The sequence below is a fragment of the Ranitomeya variabilis genome, chromosome 4 (genome assembly GCF_051348905.1).
Source record: "Ranitomeya variabilis isolate aRanVar5 chromosome 4, aRanVar5.hap1, whole genome shotgun sequence".
NCBI classification, from domain to species: Eukaryota; Metazoa; Chordata; class Amphibia; order Anura; family Dendrobatidae; genus Ranitomeya; species Ranitomeya variabilis.
In genome coordinates this window covers 481,428,005-481,449,336 of record NC_135235.1, presented here as the reverse complement: position 1 = coordinate 481,449,336, position 21,332 = coordinate 481,428,005, and the positions used below count along the sequence as shown (strand labels likewise).

Genomic DNA, 21,332 nt, shown 5'->3' with positions numbered 1-21,332 from the left:
GACAAGCCCTTGTTCAGTAACAATACCTGCTCATTAGAGAGTACTTTATCTGAAATATTAACAATCAAGCCTGATCCTTGCTCCTCGTAGCCATCTGCATTTCCACTGGTGATTTGTTTTTCCCTTTTTTCTCTTTTTTGCTTTCTCCGATGCTTTTTCCCTCCTCTCTTTCTACCGTTCTTAATTTTTCTTTGGTAAGATCCACACCTGGGGAAATCATAATTAGATGGCAGAAATCTATTAGTACAAACATTAAAAAAGTCCTCCTTTTATACCAAAACCTTTTTTCCTCCAATTTCCCGTATTGTCCTTCTGCCAATTATAGATATTCCCTTCTTTGTAATCATCCATGTCACGATTCCACTTCCTTTGTTTTCCATTCTCCAATTCCAAACGCAGTTTATCAGTTTTGATTTTTAAGTTCTCCTTCAGATTATTCCACTCATCTTCCTTCACAAGGCACTTTATCCCAGATTCCAATGTAGGTATTTCCAAATTAATTTTCCTCAGTTCTTGTTGCAAAAATTCAATATTTAACAAAATTATGTCCAAACCATACTTATTTGATATCATACTAAATTTTCCACAGAAAAAAGTCAGTCATCATTAAATTAGGGCGAATATTGGAGCGGAGTCCCCTCGGGATTTTTTTAGCCTTATAATACTCACTAAGTGTAGTGAGATGTAGTTGTAAAGTTGTAGACTTTTTCAAAATATTCTCATATTTAAATTTCAGATCATATAATGACGGTGTACTCAGAAAGGAGGCATCAACTTCCACCCCTCCAACAATCCTTTCACCATCCTCACTGGTGTATGCAAAAACGCCCGGTTCAGGCACTTTGTGCTCCATAGTCCACAACACAAAATAACCGTGAAAACCAAGAAAAATGTAAAAGTAAAAAAATTGAAAAGAAAGAAAAAATGATGCAAATTTCCACAGAGTAAGGAATATAAACAAAAATTGGAACAGCATCCAAAAAAATACCTTAATGTAGTGCAAAAGCTTTCCCGGCCAGTAGTCCAGTGACCTCCAAATAATATAAACAAATAAAAGGAAAAGCAGCACAAAAAATAATAGAAAAGTGGACTTTATTGCCTGAACGGCGTGGCGGCAACGTTTCGGATACAGAATCCTTTTTCAAGCAGTGAACACATGAGTGAGACAGTGTGAGACAACTATATATACAAAACACATGCCAATCTCATTACAAAATTCATTAAATATATTTAATGAATTTTGTAATGAGATTGGCATGTGTTTTGTATATATAGTTGTCTCACTCATGTGTTCACTGCTTGAAAAAGGATTCTGTATCCGAAACGTTGCCGCCACGCCGTTCAGGCAATAAAGTCCACTTTTCTATTATTTTTTGTGCTGCTTTTCCTTTTTTTTGTTTATATTATTTAGAGGTCACTGGACTACTGGCCGGGAAAGCTTTTGCACTACATTAAGGTATTTTTTTTTATGCTGTTCCAATTTTTGTTTATATTAGTTACTCTGTGGAAATTTGCATCATTTTTTCTTTCTTTTCAATTTTTTTACTTTTACATTTTTCTTGGTTTTCACGGTTATTTTGTGTTGTGGACTATGGAGCACAAAGTGCCTGAACCGGGCGTTTTTGCATACACCAGTGAGGATGGTGAAAGGATTGTTGGAGGGGTGGAAGTTGATGCCTCCTTTCTGAGTACACCGTCATTATATGATCTGAAATTTAAATATGAGAATATTTTGAAAAAGTCTACAACTTTACAACTACATCTCACTACACTTAGGCTACGTTCACAATAGCGTTGTGCGCCGTTGCGTCGGCGACGCAACGCACAACGCACGCAAAAACGCGTCAAAACGCACGCAAAAACGCTGCGTTTTGCGACGCATGCGTCGGTTTTTGCCGAAAATCGGACGCAAGAAAAATGCAACTTGTTGCGTTTTCTTGGTCCGACGCTTGCGGCAAAAAAGACGCATGTGTCGCACAACGCAACAAAAAAAAACGCATGCGTCCCCCATGTTAAGTATAGGGGCGCATGACGCATGCGTCGCCGACGCAAACCCGACGCACATTAGCTTAACGCTAATGTGAACGTAGCCTTAGTGAGTATTATAAGGCAAAAAAAATCCCGAGGGGGCTCCGCTCCAATATTCGCCCTAATTTAATGATGAATGACTCTTTTTTTCTGTGGAAAATTTAGTATGATATCAAATAAGTATGGTTTGGACATAATTTTGTTAAATATTGAATTTTTGCAACAAGAACTGAGGAAAATTAATTTGGAAATACCTACATTGGAATCTGGGATAAAGTGCCTTGTGAAGGAAGATGAGTGGAATAATCTGAAGGAGAACCTAAAAATCAAAACTGATAAACTGCGTTTGGAATTGGAGAATGGAAAACAAAGGAAGTGGAATCGTGACATGGATGATTACAAAGAAGGGAATATCTATAATTGGCAGAAGGACAATACTGGAAATTGGAGGAAAAAAGGTTTTGGTATAAAAGGAGGACTTTTTTAATGTTTGTACTAATAGATTTCTGCCATCTAATTATGATTTCCCCAGGTGTGGATCTTACCAAAGAAAAATTGAGAACGGTAGAAAGAGAGGAGGGAAAAAGCATCGGAGAAAGCAAAAAAGAGAAAAAAGGGAAAAACAAATCACCAGTGGAAATGCAGATGGCTACGAGGAGCAAGGATCAGGCTTGATTGTTAATATTTCAGATAAAGTACTCTCTAATGAGCAGGTATTGTTACTGAACAAGGGCTTGTCCTTTGGTCTCAGTACACATGTTAATTGGTTTCAGTTAAATTTAGATTTACAATATTTTTTTAGGTTGGTAAAACTAAAGGAGTGGTTCAGTTTCAATTCAAGTAATGAGAAAATTCTTATGTGTGAACTTAATTTAAAACAACTAGCCCTAAAGAAAAAAAGTAATTTTACCCCATCTGATGACTCTTTGGTCATTGATGCCTTTATATCAGCTGTGACTAGGGATATTGAGAAACTACAAAATGATTGTCCAAGGGAGTTTAAACATCCGAATATGACAAAAGGGGAAATTGAGGCTTTACATGAGCTGATGGATGATGATGACATTATAATAAAAAAAGCCGATAAAGGCGGAGCAGTGGTCATACTCAATAAAAATGATTATGTGGATGAAATTGAGAGCCAGCTGGCGGACCCGGGGGTGTATGAGAGACTAACAGGTGATCCAAAATTTGCTTTTGCCAAGGAAATCAAGGGCATTTTGGATATTGCCCTGGGCAGTAAAATTATTGATCAGGATCTATATGACTTTTTAACTATTAAATTTCCGGTTACTCCGGTGCTATATGTATTGCCTAAGATCCATAAGTCTTTCATACACCCTCCGGGTAGGCCGATCGTCTCTGGCTGTAACTCTCTTCTATCCAATATTGGAATTCTTTTGGACAAGGTCCTCAATCCAATTGCTAGTTGCTCTGAATCTTTTATTAGAGATACTACTGACTTTTTGGAGAAGGTGGGCGGTATAGAAATAGTGGGTGAAGTGATGTTGGCATCTTTTGATGTCACATCACTTTACACGTCTATTGATCATGGTCGGGGGCTGAATGCAATAAGAAAAAAGTTATCTACACAATATTCTACTGAGACAAGAGAATTTATACTAGAACTATTGAAATTGGTGCTGACCAAGAATTATTTTTTATTTGGGGATTCTTTTTATTTGCAATTACGCGGGACCGCCATGGGCGCGAACATGGTGCCCGCATATGCAAATATTGTTATGAGTGTCCTTGAGGAAGACCTCGTCTATGTGTCCCACCACTTTGACTATGTAGCTGCGTGGTGGAGATACATAGATGAGGTCTTCCTCATTTGGACTGGGACCAAAGATTCTCTACTCGAGTTTCATGAATTCTTAAATACAATTGATGAAACAATCAAATTTACCCTTGTCTACTCTAGTACTAACATACAATTTCTTGATGTAAATGTCCAGATAGAAAATGGTAAGCTGGTTACTCAACTGTATACTAAGGTTACAGATAAAAATGATTTGTTGCTCTTTAGTAGCCAACATGCGAAAAAGACTAAAGAGTCAATTCCATATAGTCAGTTAATTCGAGTTAAAAGAATTGAGAGCAATGAAGAGTCTTTAAAAAAGTCTATGGAAGGAACTCTTAAGAAATTCTCGGAAAGAGGTTACTCAAAAAATTTGCTACAGAGACAGAAAAACAAAGTAGATGCATTACCTAGAGAGAATTTACTCCAAAAAAGATCTCGCTCGAATGAAATTAATCGTATTCAGTTTGTAACTACTTATTGGGAAGAGAGTAATATGGTCACTGAGGTTATACGCAAACACTGGGGAATGCTGTTTAAGTGTTTGCCCCAGGTGAGGGAATTTTCTAAACCTCCAATCTTTTCCTATAAAAGAAATCAGACTATCGCTTCTACCTTAATTAAATCGGATATAGGCACTTTTAAAAAACAGGGCCAAACAACATTGACAGGTATAAATAGGAGGGGATGTTATCCTTGCTTATCATGTGTCAATTGCAGTTTGATGTTAAAAGGCCAAAAATTTTTTCATCCCAGGACCAATGAAGAGTTTAAAATTCGGCACTATCTGACGTGCGACTCAGTTTTTGTAACTTATTTACTACAATGCCCTTGTTCATTATGGTATGTCGGTGAGACTACATGTGAATTTAAGACAAGAATTAATCAACACCGGCATACCATAAGGAAGAAGCGCATGGACTTACCTGTTTCCAAACACTTTGTGGAGAAATCACACACAGAAAAAGAGCTTCGTTTTCGTATAATTGATACGATACCTGTCCAAAGGAGAGGGGGTGACCGTGTTCAATTGTTAAAAAGAAGAGAAATGGAGTGGATAATGAGACTTAAGACACTCAAACCAAATGGTCTTAATGTAGACTTTAAATACAGTCAAATTATGTAAATGTTTGTGAGATATAATGATGAGGTTATTCTTTCACTGACTCTTATTTAAAAAAAAAAAATTAAAAAAAATAATAATATATGTTTTGTACAATTTTATAATGTTTACTTTTGTTTTCTTGCCTCAGGTTCTTCATCCTGTACTGTGGCTGCATGGAAGATGTAGAGAGATTTCTGTGCGTTCTTTGCCCACTGGCATGTTGGGATTAAATGATTTTGTTTGGAATAAAGTACTATTTGGAAATTCGGTACTAACAAATGCATTGGACAAAGATATACTTATAATAATAAATAATGTCCTTCTTGAGCAACCACGATATGCCTGTGCGTCTGTTTTATTTGTGAGGGGATTTATGTGATGTAGCCACACGGACCATGTATGTCACAATTAATGGATAGAAGAGATGCGGGGGATATCTTGCCCCCAAATTTCTCTATGTCCTATTTTGGAATGGGATGGTACTCTTGTTTATAAGAGCTTCCCAAACCTTGTGACTTTAGTGTGGGCTTTTGCTCAGGTCCTGTAAGTGTATGGCACATCCGAGTACTTTCCCAGAATAAGCGATGTTTGTCTGCTCGGTCTGAGTGGTGGTGCTCCGGACCAACTTTGGTGTGAATATTGGGCCGGTATGACTATTAACTAGTTGGCCTGTATGCGTTAGTCTGTAATTACCGAGTTGTAATAAGATTTTTTAATTAAATGTTTTTTGTATATTTAGAACTAATACCATCTCTGGGCACACATTTCCCTTGACAAATATGGCGCCTCGGGTCCCTGGGTGGCTCTGCGCAGCTGCGAGCTGTGGCATCATGGGTCCTTTGGCTGTGATGTCACGGACATGCGCAGTATGTGCGGGAGGACGCCGAGAACCGAGGCGTGCAGGTCTAGTGAATTATTTTTTTTCATGTGGTCATAGTTTATGAGGATGAAGCACCTGATGTGAGTTGTTTTTATTGATTACAATTGATTATTGAGGATATTTTATTTATAATCACGCGACACATTATTTTTAATGTTCACTGATGAAGAAATTTATGGAAGTATCCTATTTCACATGGATTCACTATTACAATGGATCGTTATTCACTGTAGTCTATTTATATTTGGAATATTATATTTAATGAATTTTGTAATGAGATTGGCATGTCTTTTGTATATATAGTTGTCTCACTCATGTGTTCACTGCTTGAAAAAGGATTCTGTATCCGAAACGTTGCCGCCACGCCGTTCAGGCAATAAAGTCCACTTTTCTATTATTTTTTGTGCTGCTTTTCCTTTTTTGTGTGTATATATATATATATATATATATATATATATATATATATATATATATATATATATATATATATATAAAATTTTCAAGTTTTATAGTCTCTCTTTCGCTCTTTAATGAACACTTTCATTTAGTCACCAGTGATTCTTTCCAATAACACAATTGGTTAAAACAGGGTCGTTTACTGTGTTGGAGATGGCACCAATTTGTTTTGATGGAAAATAAATCATAAATCTACAGCTGCTACTGACAACCACTGATCTCCAAGGTCCTGTCAAACTGTATTGGATGGCTCTAATGTGTTGTTACTTACTGGGGTATTCCAGCCTAAATATATTATTTCTAGTGATGAGCGAATATACTCGTTACTCGAATGTCCTCCAAGTATTTTTTAGTGCTCGGAAATTTAGTTTTTATTGCCACAACTGAATGTTTTACATCTGTTAGCCAGCAAAAGTACATGTGTGGGTTGCCTGGTTGCTAGGGAACCCCCACATGTACTTATGCTGGCTAACAGATGTAAATTATTCAGCTGCGGCAAGAAAAACTAACTCTCCGAGCACTAAAAAATACTCGGAGGGCGCCCGAGCGTGCTCGGGAAATCTCGAGTAACGAGTATATTCGTCTCATCACTAATTATTTCCTATTCACCAACAGCCAGAAGAAAGGACTTGCATCCCCCATTCTCTGTGCCTGAAAGACCATAGACAAGATGAGTTAAAGAGGTGGTCTGCAACTAACATTTATTGAAATACTAAATGCCTGTGTTTAATGTAATAACATATATTAGGAAAGATTAGATTAAAAATTCCCTATTACTCCCTCGCAACCTGCAATTTATTTTTTTATTTATTTATTTTTTACACCTTCTTCCTTTTTGATGACATTTAGTTTGAGAACTCCCTCTGCATGCTGTGATTCTCAAACAAGCCGATAAGAGGACTGAGGCTGCAGTCTCTGCCCCCAGCCTAAAACGAAGCGTCATCAGCAACATCCGCTTGAGGGGCTGGTCTAGGCCCTGCTGTCAATTCTGACAATCAATTAATAGAATTTTGTTTATGTGCAATTTTTTTTTTTTTTTTTTAGTGGTTCAAGTGTTTTTATTAAACTTTTAAACATAACAACAAACTTTATGCATTAATTTTGTATTGATATATGCTTCATCTATAGATACATATGAAGGAACATGGGGAAGGGAAGTGGTGAGATGGGGGAAGGGGGGAGAAAGGGGGAGGAAAGGTAAAAGAAATAACCGTAGTGTAGACAGACTATTATTGCTTGTAAAGATTTGTCTCCTAATCTGTCTTGTTGTCACCAGCTTCGATTTTCCTATATTAAAGGTAAACTTATATACACGTAAGGAATGCATCAACATTCCGTAACTCCACAATTAACAATTAACTTTGGTATATGGTGTTCCAAATATTCCACTTTTTTTTATATTTATGTATACAATCGTTCATTATAGCAAATTTAAGATCAAGCGCATTGTGTGTTTGTAGCCTGTCCACAACGTCATGGAGCTTTGGGGGTTCAAGTCTCTTCCAGAATGCAGCAATCAGATTTTTTGCAATCAACAGGATATGGATGATGACATGTCTTGTGGAAGGGTGGATGTCTTCCAAGTTCAATGAGAACAGTAGGCCTAGCGAAGAGAGAACAAAGTCTCTGCTAATCAGTTTGCTGATGTATTCCGAAATTTCTCTCCACAAACCCCCAAGTTTCGGGCACGACCAAAAGACATGCAACATGTCACCTTTTCCTCCACAACCTCTCCAACATAATGGGGACTCGTCCTCCCTGAAATGTGCAACTCTGGAAGGTGTGAGATACCACCTGGTTAGAATCTTGAGATAGGACTCATGCAGAGGAATCGAAATTGTTGACGCATAAGTGTAGTTAATGGCAATCTCCCACTTTTTCCTAGACACCCTAAACTGTAATTCCTTCTCCCATTTTTGTATGTACCGATTTTTCCCAAACTCACTGTCCTTATTAAAAAACCTGTATATGAATCTTGTACTCCAGAAAATCTTATGTGTAGTATTTTTGAGGAGGAGGTGGGAAATTTCTGATTTAATAGTAGCTCTACCCAAGAATTTTTTTATTAAATCCTTTATTATGAAGAACTGCATGATTTCTTCCGATGGGATGTTACATTTTTTCTTTATTTCTGAAAAGGTCTTGATCTTATTATCACAGACCAGATCACCCATCTTGTCTATACCCCCCTTTATCCAGTTTTCTGGGAAAGTGGTCCCGAAGGCAGTAGCTATTAAAGTCAATGGAAGTTTGTCTCCAGGGTTCCCCTCTGTTTTGTCCTTTTGGTTGGTCAGGGATCCCCAAGCACATACAATTGCCGATAAGATAGGATGTTTTGATTTATGAATATTTAGATTAAATATATGTTCAAGGAGGATTCTCTTTATTGGTTTGGTATCATGAATCTGTGCCTCCAAATCTATCCATGCAGGTGTTATACCCTCCATTAACCAAAATTGGCTCTGTTTGATTAAATTTGTTAAGTAATAGGCATGTATGTTTGGGACTCCCATTCCTCCACTGGACTTACTTTTGTGCATTATGTCCCTGGAGACTCTAGCTCTCTTCCCCTTCCAGATGTATTCAAAGATTTTTTTATTGCAGTCTCTGAAGAAGGTTGCTGGAAAGTTCAAGGGTAAAGTTCTGAATAAATATAACAGCTTAGGTAGAATTATTGTTTTGATTGCCAAAACTTTTCCGAACCAAGATAATCCCACATTTTCCCATGCCAGTAGATCCTTTGTAATAGTGGACAATAATGATCTGCAATTCGCGCTGACAGTATCTGCCATATTCCTCCTAAATGCAACCCCCAAGTAGCTGATTTCCTCCCTCTCCCAGCAGAAGTCCGATACCTTCTTAACAGACTCTATCAAATCGTCAGTCATGTGGAACTGCAAAATTTTAGATTTATGATTGTTGATTTTAAAGTCAGAAATCAGGGAAAATTCTCTGAGAGTTTCCATTAAAGCTTTGGTAGAGTTAAGTGGGTTTGTGAGAGTCAACAACATGTCGTCTGCAAACAGACTAATCTTGAACTGTCTGAGTGTGGATTCAATTCCCGAGATATTAATATTTTGTCTCACTGCCTCCGCCAAAGGCTCAATTGCCAGTGCAAAGAGCAGGGGTGACAATGGGCATCCCTGTCTTGTACCGTTTCCTATCTCAAAAGGCCTGGAGAGGCTATTGTTAATGTAGACTTTAGCACTTGGGCTGGAGTAGAGGGAAAAGACCGAATCCACCCATGAGTTATCAAAGCCAAATTTCAGAAGGACTCTTTTTAGATAAGGCCAATTAATTCGGTCGAAAGCCTTCTCAGCATCCAAGGCTACCAGTATTGACGGGGTATGAGTGGAGTTAATTTTATGAATAATATTTATAAGCCTTCTAGTCCCATCGGATGTTTGCCTGTCTTTTATGAAACCTGTTTGGTCACTGTTGATTAACTTGGGGAGTATAACTCTCAACCTTGTGGCCATGATTTTGGAGTAAATCTTGATATCCGTGTTGATGAGAGATATTGGCCTGAAATTTCCGACCTCCTCCGCATCACTCTGAGACTTCGGGATCATTATAAGAGTAGCTTCTAGCATCTCCCCTGGGAACTGTCCGGATTGTGAAGCTCGATTAAAGACTCTAGTTAAACATGGGACAAGAGCTTCCGTAAATTTCTGATAATACTCATTAATCAGACCATCCGGGCCTGGGGATTTCTGGGATTTTAATGATTTGATTGTTTCCCTAATCTCTGATTCATTAAAGGGTTGGTTAAGAGTGAGCAAGTCTGTTTTGTCAATTTGATGGAGACTTAATCTGTCCAGGAATTCTATTGTTTGTTGGATTCTTGTTGGAAAATCTGACTTTATATTGTACAATTCCCTATAAAAATTAGCAAATTCCTCTGCAATATCCTGCGGATGGTATTTTATGTCCCCATTGGGAGTTCTGATTTTGAGCACCCTGTTTTTTATTCTTTCTTTCTTCATTTTTGCCATCATGAATTTAGTGGGCCTATTCGTTTCAGCATATGTTTTAAATTTAAATTTATTTGAAATTTTTTCAAAGTCTTCCATGATCACCCCATTCAAATCCTGTTTTAATCTAAGAGTGTCAGTGTATATCTGTTGGGAGTTGGGGTCTTTGTTATTGATAAGGGTTTCATTTGTCCTAATCTGTGTCTGAATGGTTTTAATCCTTTCCCTCCTCTTTGAATTATTTTGTGCTGTCAGTTGGATCATCTTTCCCCTCACCACCGCTTTGTGGGCGCACCATATTGTAAGAGGGCTCATTCCCTCAGTTTCGTTCTCCTTAAAGTATAATTTCAGAGAGGACTCAATCTCTTTTCCGCACTCTGGTGTGTTCAACAAATAATTGCTGCACTTCCAAAGAGCGCTGTTTTTGAAAATAGGTCCAACCACAACTTCTGTTATGATGGGAGAATGATCTGAGAACGTCTTGTCTATAATGACTGATTTTTTTATGTTGGTGAGGGAGAAGATGTCTGTGAGAAAAAGGTCTATCCTTGATGAGGTTTTGTGAACAGAGGAGAAATGTGTGTATTCTTTTGATGATGCATTCAGACATCTAAACGTGTCGTATAATTCATTGTTTAATAGCCAATTTCCTAGGTCTCCAGATAGGTGTCTAGTCAGTGATGAAGAGTCTATTTTACTATCAGGCACCATATTGAAGTCTCCCATTATGTATAATTTCCCTTTTCTATTTTTTTGAATTTTTTTGGCAATCTTATTAAGGAAGTTCATTTGCTTTTTATTAGGGCCGTATATATTGACAATCGTGCACGTAGTTGAATTTAACTCGCAAACCAAAATGTGATATCTACCCCCTGGGTCAGTGTGTTCCTCAATGAATTTGAAGGGGACTGTGTTTTTTATTAAGGTGATCACCCCTGCCTTTTTCTTTGAGGCTGATGACTTGAACGAGTGTGCAAAGTCTCTGCTGGAGAAGTGTGGATAGTTATCATTCTGAAATTTCGTCTCCTGTAAACATGCGACATCAACCTGAAGCTGTTTCAATTCCCTCAAAAGCGTATATCTCTTCCAGGGACTGTTAAGCCCCCTGACGTTGTAGGACGCGAACATGATCATTACCATGTGGAGATGTAAAACCTATTGGAACACTTAAACTTAGAACAAAGAAGTTAGTGAACAAGAAATTGAACAAAATAATACAATACGATCAACTGTAATATATTAACTCTAACTGTTCAGTTTCAGATCTAGATCCGAATAGGGATCTTGACCTATGGGGAAAGTTCGTGTGTGTTTCAACTCTCCCATTTCTCCCATTTCTTGTATGGGGACTAAATTTATTCAACAGCCTTCTTCTTTAGAAAATAAAGTCCCGGGGAAGAAGGACAAAAAGAATCACACTGCCTAACATGAACGCAAATTTTCAAACATTAGATGTAAAGAATGATCTTCCCTCCTCAACAGAATTAAGCACTGAGTTTTTCTTTATGATAAAACAGGAGCTTGGTCGGGAAACCCCACTTATATCTGATGTGTTTCTCCCTTAGGATATCCGTGATAGGTTTGAAGGACCTGCGCAGGTCCAATGTGTGCTTAGATAAATCCGTGTAGATTTTAAGCTGATGGTAAGGATCTGGTAGTGCGCCATTGTCTCTGACGTAGTTCTGAATTTTTTCTTTGGTACTAAAGAAGTGAAGCCTCATAATTGTATCCCTAGGCTTATCGACATGAATTCCCTTTGGCTTAGGGAGCCTGTGAATCCTGTCAATACATAGATCCATGTTGGTAGCCTTTGGAAGAGTCTTCTTAAAGACAGTCTTAACGAAGTCCGCCAAATCCTCCTGCTTGACCTCCTCTGGAATACCCCTGATCTTGATGTTGTTACGGCGGCTTCTGTCCTCTATATCCGCCACTTTGGATCTGAGCTCATTGATTTCCTGCTTAAGGATAGTGTTCTGAGAAGCTAAAGCGTCAGTCTTTTGCGTTAGTTCTTCAATCTTTTTTTCATTTATCTCTAGTTTTTGTACTATTCCTGCACATACTTCCTCAATTTTGGTATTATATTTTGTAAATCCTTCCTCCATTTTGGTATCTATCAGAGTGATAACCTTCTGAAAAAATTCCTCCTCAGGGGTCTTTTTTACCCTTATTTGTTCTAGATCGGAACGCTCTCTTTTGAGTTTAGGATCAAATTCTTCGGATGACCTATGGTCTGGGGCACCCCTTTTAGCAGAAATGGATGAGTCCATTGCTGGTTCCTCTGATGAGTCTTTTTCAGTTAATGAGAGAGGGTCTTTGTTTATTGTGTCAGGTTTAGTTTTTCCACTAGAACGTTGTGCAGGGATAATCCTTTGGGGAAGCATTATTGATGGTTTGATAACTTTAGCTGTGTTCCCCTTTTGAGGTGATGTGGATTTGACAGGACTTAGTAAATTAGAAATATCTACGTAAGATTTAGATGCTAATTTCCTGGATGAGCTCATTGGTGCAGTTTGTTGGTATAATCACTTTATTTAGGATTCTATGGGAGTATCTATGCAGACTCCTGATACTTGTCTCAGAATGGGTTAATAATTGAACTTGAGCTAGGACTCAGTCTCTGTGTCTCAGTACGATGTTACAGCTTTGGCTCCTATCCCTCTGTAGTAATAAAGCTCTTCCCTTTTCCCGTTTCTCTTCTCCTTTTAATATGGGGAATTAACCCTTACTCAACTGCTGTTCTTCTGCCCGGGAGTTATAGGAAAGAATGAAATTCCCCAGATCCACTGCCCTGGCTCCTGCTGTGATTCTACTTGATCTGCTAGTGGGGAGCACTGATGCTTAATAATTAAGTGGTGACCCCTAATGGGTTAATAACCTGGATGAATCCAGTGATGCTAAATGTATTATCCCTTTATGGGGGTTTATGACAGATACCCGCTGACTAAAGAGGTATAGAATGAGTTAATTAGCTGCAGGTTCCGGCTCAATGCTGTGCCTATGTCTGATAAACTTGCATTCCACAGGCGCCGCTCACAATCAGAGGTTCAGACCCAAAATGAGGGTTAATCCCAATCCCCCTAGCAGTCCTAGGACTATACCCCTGGTATCAGCAGGGTTTATGATTTGTGTGACAGTTGTTCCACAGCTTAGCTCTCGCTACAGTTCGGGCAGTATGATAGGCTCGTTGTTGACTATGTGGGACTTTGAGGTCTGCTTACCTCCGGGCCGATAGGTGTGAGATGCTCCAGAGTCGTTGGGCACCTGTCAGCTGTGTCCTCCCTCCAACTGCGGGTCACTGTCGGTTTTCGGTCGCTCCTCAGCGGTATCAGGTATCAGGTAAAGCCAACACTGCAGGCGATGAGCTGCAGACGATGAGCTGCTTGGGCCACTGTGTTAATATGGAGGAGATGCGTGGTCAAGATGGCGGCTCCAGACTCCCTCAGGCTGACAGAGAAGGGCCGGTAGGAGTAAACACCTCTGTGCTTCAGCCAGAGGTCCGTCCCTGGTCTTAAATGAAAGCCTATGTATAAAGGCTGCTTGATATCTTCAATAAAAGCGTTTTAGTCCCAATATAAAGCTTTTTAGTCGCTTTTGAAGGGAAATCTGAGAGAGCTCCAAGCTCCTGCTTCTTTACATGGCAAGAGCTAGGCCACGCCCTTTTTTTTTTTTTTTTTTTTTTTTTTAAGAACACTGATGAGTTGTGACAGGAGAGTGCACATTGTAGGAGAAAACCCAGCAAGCAATCTCCTTACAATGTGCACCGACTAATAAATGTAAGGCTGGTTTCACAATTGCGTTTGTTGCCGCAGCGTTTGTACCGCATATAAACGCATGCGTCGTGTTTTCCTATATTTAACATTAAAAACGCATGCCTTTTTTTTTTTGTTCGCGCTGTGCCGCGTTTGACGACGCATGCGTCGTCTCGTCGTTTGCAGCTTGGCGCGGAAATGCAACATGTAGTAATTTCTGGAGGCGTCTATTTGCCGCCAGGAAACACATGCGGTCGATTGCGACAAACAAAAACGCATTGCTGCCTATGTAAACGCATGCTTTTTTTGCACATGCGTTTGGTTGCGTTTTTGATCGCATGCGTTTCAATTGAGAAAAACATGTCTAGACACTGATAAGCCACCCCCCACCATCAAGGTGATAAAAGGGAGGGTGTGGACAGTTGCAGGTCACTTCTCACCAGACTCTGAAGCAGACGAGACACAGACAGGCTACATGTTGGAGGAAAACAAGACCCTGAACAATGTGAGAATATCCTAGCCAATGCCTTTATTTTCTATTTTCTGTCTCTACATGTCCTAATTTCTGCCATTTCTTTCTTTCTACATGCATCAGAATGTCTTCTTCGGATTCTTCATCTGGTGAGGAGTTTCGGCCAGGACAGTCGGAAGTGGAGCATGTCAGTGAGGTACTTGCCTCGTCAGATTGGTAAGTATTCACTGTCACATCGACACGTGACAATTAGATTTTTTCTGTTTTTTAGAGCTCTTCTACTGCGGCTGAGACAGGGCAGGAGCAGCGGAGTCAAGGTCCGGTGGAAAGGCGGCAGCGGGTACGTATACAAGGCTGACTGTCCTCAGTGTATTATTCTTGAATCTTCCTTTCTTTACACTCGTATTTCTTTACTTTTTTCTTCTGGAATCCTTTTGTATGTTGACTTTCCTATTCATGCCATTTCTCAGCATCTTTTTTCTTTCTTTTCCTTATTAAATTAAGCAAACTTTAATGACTTTCTTTAATTTTTAGGTTTCACAACGGGAGGATGACCTAATCGAAAATGACCTCCTTATCACCCTGGTCCAGGAGCGAGTCCCGTTGTGGGACACCCGGGATCCACTGCACTCGAACATCATCACGATCCGGCGGTTATGGAATGAGGTGGCCCAAGCGATGTGGGATGGCTGGGACAACGCCCCGACACGGGTCCGAGCTGCATTTGGTAAGTATTGCACTGCAGTGTGAAGCAGTAGAGACCTTGGTCGTGCTCACTCGACTGTGTGTGATGAAAGAAACTCAGGAGTTTCTCTCATCACACACAGTTGTGTGAGCACGGCCAAAAGTCCTTTTTCTGACCCAAATTTTTATTTTAACAGTATCCAAAGTCAAAACACGTTGGCGTTCGATGAAGGACCGCTTCAACAAGGACCTGCGACAAGAGAGCCGTGTTCCCAGTGGTTCAGGAGCAAGGATCAGACGCTACAAATACCATCGAGTACTGTCATTCTTAAGACCGGTCCTTGCCCAGAGAACGTAAGTATTTATCACGTGCATTAGGTTGTATTGTATTGCCATAATCCGTATTTTTAAATTCCACAGGATTTTGCGTCTGGTAAATTTTTGATATTAATTTTCTTTTTCCTTTTTTCACAGCACATACAGCACGACTGTTGGCCCAGGTTCTGGAGCGGTCCTTCATCCGACAGCCACGGACCCGTCCCAGCCATCCAGCAGCGCAGCAGCAAGTGGGCCTTCCACACTAACTGGAGACCAGGGAGCTGGTCCATCAGGTCTTCCCCTTTTGCAGTCCTCTTCCACTGCCCCCTTTTTTTGGGGCTCATTCCGGCAGTGGCAGAGGGCTTCGGACAGGTCACTCATGCCCGAGTTTTTGCACTTGAGCTCGGTTTTACACGATGCGATCAAGGCTTTGGGTGACCGAATGGATGCTTCGCATAACCTCTTAAATGCACGTATCCAGGTGGTCAGCAAAAGCCTTGATCAAGAGAAAGCCAATCTCCAGAGGCCAGCTCATCATTTTTTTAATTAAATTGAGCAGGGCATATCGGAACACCTTACTCCTGATCTCCAGCTGAGTGTCCTGCAGGCCTGCAATGCTGCTTACGTGCAGGCTATGCAGCAGTCGGTATTTTCAGCAGACAGTGGGGGCATATCCACCTGTGCCTTCACTGTCACGCTTGATGTTGACCTCTGCTGCATCCTACTGCACGGCCACCTCAATTCCTTCCACAGCCGGACACCACTACAGTACCACCACCATGCCGAGTGCAGTTGGACATCCCACCGCCACCACCATGACATCCGCTGCTCCTGCTTGGACCTCCTCCACTGACACGATGCAGCAGGACTCTGGCATGGCCTTCCGTACCGCCACCTCCACGATGCAGCAGGACCCTGGCATGGCCTTCCGTACCGCCTCCTCCACGATGCAGCAGGACCCTGGCATGGCCTTCCGTACCGCCTCCTCCACGATGCAGCAGGACCCTGGCATGGCCTTCCGTACCGCCTCCTCCACGATGCAGCAGGACCCTGGCATGGCCTTCCATACCACCACCTCCACGATGCAGCAGGATCCTGGCATGGCCTTCCGTACCGCCTCCTCCACAATGCAGCAGGACCCTGGCATGGCCTTCCGTACCGCCTCCTCCACGATGCAGCAGGACCCTGGCATGGCCTTCCGTACCGCCTCCTCCACGATGCAGCAGGACCCTGGCATGGCCTTCCGTACCGCCACCTCCACGATGCAGGACTCTGACATGGCTGCATGCTCTACGAGCACTATGGACTCTGGCATGGCTGCACGATCTACGAGCACTATGGACTCTGACACAGTGCAGCCGGACCCTGACAGGTCACCCACCACCATGCCACATGAGCCCACCAAGACCTCCCACAACCAGGCAAACAAAAAAGAAAACACAAAAAAAACAAAAACCGAGGACTCTTAGCATTCCTCCCCCTTCACCTCCCAATGTGTCTGTAATGTCAGGTTTGTCTCACCCTTCCAGTGCGTCTGAAGCCTCTCATGTGTCAAGCCCCATCCCCGAACTTCCAGACCTTTCTAGTGTCATTGCCCCTTCTCCTGCCACCTCTGCGTCGTCCACGGTTAGCCAGGCCTCAGTACTTCACACCCCCCGTTTACATCACTCTACCCCAAGCCGGCGCAGTAAAAAATATTTTTTTTCCAGTTGTTAACAAAATAAAAAAAGTTTGATTTGCCACAGTTATGTTTGGTTTATTGTGTCTTCTGCCGCCGGCAACACACACCGTGCGCCATGAAACTTTGCCACACACAAATTTTTTGGGCCACATCATATCTCCTCTAGTTAAAAATAAAAAGACTGCAGCTTTATGTGTCTTTAGTATACAGATATGAGGTGGCCCAAAAAATATTACATGTATCTCCATAATCTCTTTTGGTCTGTGCTTAGTGTGCCAGTCTGAAGAGAAAATGGTGGAAATGCAGTGCAGACCTCTACTGAACAGGTCAGGTGTCAAAAAACTCATTAGTTATGACACCTGACCTGTTGAGTAGAGAACTGCCTTGTATAACCACCATTTTCTCTTCTTATATTACACACAACTTGAGTTACAATGGTGGTCACACACTAAATATCTATGCTCACATGCACAGGTGTCAGAAATAGTGAATTCATGAGCCTGTATATGTTTATCATGAATTCATTATTTCTGACACCTGACTTGATGACTATAGATAGTGTGACAGTGATTGTCTCTTCAGCTTGTGTCCAATGGATACAGGAGAAGAGAATCATGACGCTATGACGTCAACAAGCTTACCAATACAGCAACATGGCTGCCATTACTAGCAGTATATGGCCAGTGTTGTATAACAGTATTTGTAAGCCAAAACAAGGAGTGGAACAATTAGAGGTAAATTATGATATTAACATAATAACTAGCACATCTGCTTTTATCACCCACTCCTGGTTTTGGATTACAAAAACTGATATTAAATACAGATCACATACTGCCAGTTTTAGGACAGCCTGGGTTTGGAGAGGAAAAAGATAGGAGACACGGTCAACACAACCAAAACTAAAGTTTATTAATGAGAAATATTATTATCATTGTAGAAAATAACTGGTACATATCGAATTACAACAGGACTTTTACACTAATTGTCCTGCCATGAGACACGTCCAATATCTGAATCAAAAAAGGCGGCAAATTGGTCCCGCATGTGGCCAACTGCTGCAGTTGACCGCAGCGGGTGATGCTGGAAATCGGGCAGTGGGTGTGCAACTGGTTCATCCAGTTCAATGTTGGGTTGCTCCTTAACCATTATATAATTATGCAGCACCACACAGGCTTTGACCACCTCGTCGACTGTTTCCACTTTTAGATTTATGGCTGATGCAAGAATGCGCCATTTAGCGACCAGAATGCCAAAGGTACACTCTACAGTTCTTCCGGCCCTGGTCAGTCTGTAGTTAAAGATCCTTCTAGTGTGGTTCAAGTCCCGACTGGAATAGGGCTTCACACATCTGAAAGGCCTCATCCCCAACCATAACAAATGGCATCGGTGGTCCTTGAGTGTTGGGAAGAGGTTGTGGCGGGGGAAAATTGAAATTTTTGCCATACACACGGCAGCCCATATCAGAGTTCTTGAAAGCCTGCGAATCGTTGCCACGGCAAAAAGCTCCAATGTCCACGGCGATGAAGCGACAGTTCACATCGGCTATTGCCATGAGCACAACAGAAAAATATTTTTTGTAATTGATGTACTCCGATCCTGTTCTGGTTGGTTTGATAATGCGAATGTGCTTTCCATCCACCGCTCCTAAACAGTTGGGGAAATCACACACACTCCAGAATTTCTCCGCAATTTCTAGCCACATGTCCAAGGTGGGTAGGGGTATAAACTCATCCCGGAGTACATTCCACAAAGCCCGGCAGGTGTCCGCAACTATTCCGGACAGGGTGGATATTCCAAGCCGGTATTGGAAGTGGAGGGATGATAAACTCTCTCCGGTGGCCAGAAATCTGTAAGAAAAACAAACACAAAAACCATTACAATCTATTCTTTTTGTGGTGTGGTTACGCTAAATAAAGGAAAATACCCAAAAAATACATGTCAGAAAACAGTAAATTTGGACTATCATTGGTTTAGATTTGGAACTTACCTTAATGTAACCAGCAGACGTTCCTCGGGTGGAATCGCTTTACGGAGCTGGGTGTCCTGTCGCCGTATGGCTCCTTGGACACGAGACAGCAAATCCAGGAATGAGTCTTGAGACATTCGTGTGTATTCCTGGAATTTCTCCGGGTTGGCATTAAGCTCGGCATAGAGCGTGTGGTAGGCTCCACAGCTCTCACGTAGTTCGATAATGGGGTGCCTCCAAAAACGCCTACGTTGTCTCCTTCTCCATCTTTGGCGATTTCTGTCTTGCTCCCAAGCAAAAGCACAGGCAAAAAACAGTTTGAAGCTGAAATCCAGGTTGAAATAAAAGCTCTCCATGCGAAGATCCATCTTGACACAGGATACAGTAGCAAACTGTTAAAATTTCAGTAGCCCTAGGGTCTATATATAGAGATCCCATAATACACGCCCTCTGTAGTCCCATTGGCGGTGTCTGGTTATCTTGATTTTTCTCTTGTGAAATTTCTCATCATGCGCGCGCAAAAAACGCAAACGCAGGAAAAAAACGCATGTAAACGTGTACAAACGCGTTTTTTTAACCGCATGCGTAAAAAACGCTGCATTTGTACGCGTTTACATGCGTTTTTTCCACCACTTGCGGATGCGTTTTAAACGCTGCAGATTTAAACGCAAATGTGAAACTAGCCTAAGTTAAGGAACACCCCTTTAACTCCTCTTGGCTATTGACTTCCAGGAATAGAGATGTCCTTTCTTCTGGCTATTGGTGGCAGTTACAGCCTCCGCTCTCTTCACACCGAGGTGTGACTAAAACCGTGACGGGGCCACAGCTGTGATTGGAAGACGAACGCTGCCTGAGGGAATAAGGTTAATTTCCTTCTGGCAACGGGGCTCTCAGTGCCAGTACGTTATTACCCTGGAGATTAACCCCTTTAAGGGGTTTGTCGGCACAGAATTAATTCAACTCAAGTACAAGAATTTTGTGCACCCTTGAGGTGGGTAAACATTTAAGTGCACTTTATGACCTACTAGTTTTCCCTTTATCTCAACCCTTCTCTGTGTTTATAAAGTCAGAGCTATCAAAGAGGAGGGTGGAAATAAAGGGAATAAAAGTACTTGGGAAAGTGTATTTAAATGTTTTGGCCCCTCTGCGATGCGCTGAGCATCTGCACTTTGTTTATTAGCATAGACTGACTTTTTAGACTTCCTTGAGAATATTTACAGGGGTTGCATGAGATTAGAAAAGCAGACCTTTTTACTTGACACTAAAACTAGGGCTGTGGAGTCAGAGCCCATTTTGGAGGAGTAGGTATAAAATGGACCGACTCCTAAAATATATAATAAATTGGGCACAGTAGTTCAATGCAGTTTGTGGGGAATATTTTTTTCATAAGAAATTGGGAAAGTTATGAATTGTCCTACAAATGTCTGTCCTATTCCTGATCTAAGGTCTAGACTTTTAGCAGAGATGAATTTGGGCTGCAGTTTATGTTCATAAGTAGTGAACCTCCTCCTCTATAGATAAGGGGAAAAAATATCCACACAGGGAAGGAAAGCCTACATTCATCTCAGAATTTCTGGAGTTAACAGGAAAGCAGGGATATTTTTCGGACTACAAGACGCACTTTTTCCCCCCAAAAAAAGGGGGGAAAATAGGGGGTGCGTCTTAATAGTCGTAATGCAGGCTTACCCGCAGTGGTGTAGTGGCGGCGGCAGAGGTGCGGTATGGCGTGCGCAGGGTCCCTTAGGCTACTTTCACACTAGCGTCGGGCTCGGTCCGTCGCAGTGCGTCGGGCCAAGGTCACCGACGCTAGCGTTGTCTCCGCCGCACAACGGGGGCAGCGGATGCATTTTTCCAGCGCATCCGCTGCCCCATTGTGAGGTGCGGGGAAGTGCGGGGAGGTGGGGGCGGAGTTCCGGCTAATGTTAGTCAATGCAGAAAAAACGCATCCTGCAAGCACTTTTGCAGGATGCGTTTTTTTCGGCAAAACGACGCATTGCGACGTATTGCAGTTAACGCTAGTGTGAAAGTAGCCTAACACAGGTAAGGTGATGCAGCAGCCCGGTAAGCAGCAGAGTCGGGTGAATCATGTTGTTATCGTTGGTGGCGGCCATCTTCCTGAGGCCGCGCGTGCGCAGATGGAGTGCTCTGCTTCCCGGGGCTTCAGGAAAATGGCCGCGGGAGGCCGCGTGTGCGCAGATGGAGATCGCAGCAATTTAGA

The 21,332-nt window shown here is 41.6% G+C and overlaps 2 protein-coding genes across 2 annotated transcripts in view; one reads left to right on the top strand and one right to left on the bottom strand.

Annotated features, from left to right (window-relative positions):
• Positions 1-21,332, bottom strand: part of ACSS2 (acyl-CoA synthetase short chain family member 2) — a 141,604-nt gene that overhangs the window by 103,895 nt on the left and 16,377 nt on the right. The gene's annotated exons all lie outside the window — the stretch shown is intronic.
• On the top strand, positions 14,323-15,215 carry LOC143767010 (uncharacterized). The gene is made up of 3 exons (XM_077255029.1): positions 14,323-14,661; positions 14,737-14,805; positions 15,000-15,215. Exons 1-3 carry the CDS (start codon positions 14,590-14,592, stop codon positions 15,213-15,215), a joined length of 357 nt encoding a protein of 118 aa, XP_077111144.1. The 5' UTR covers positions 14,323-14,589.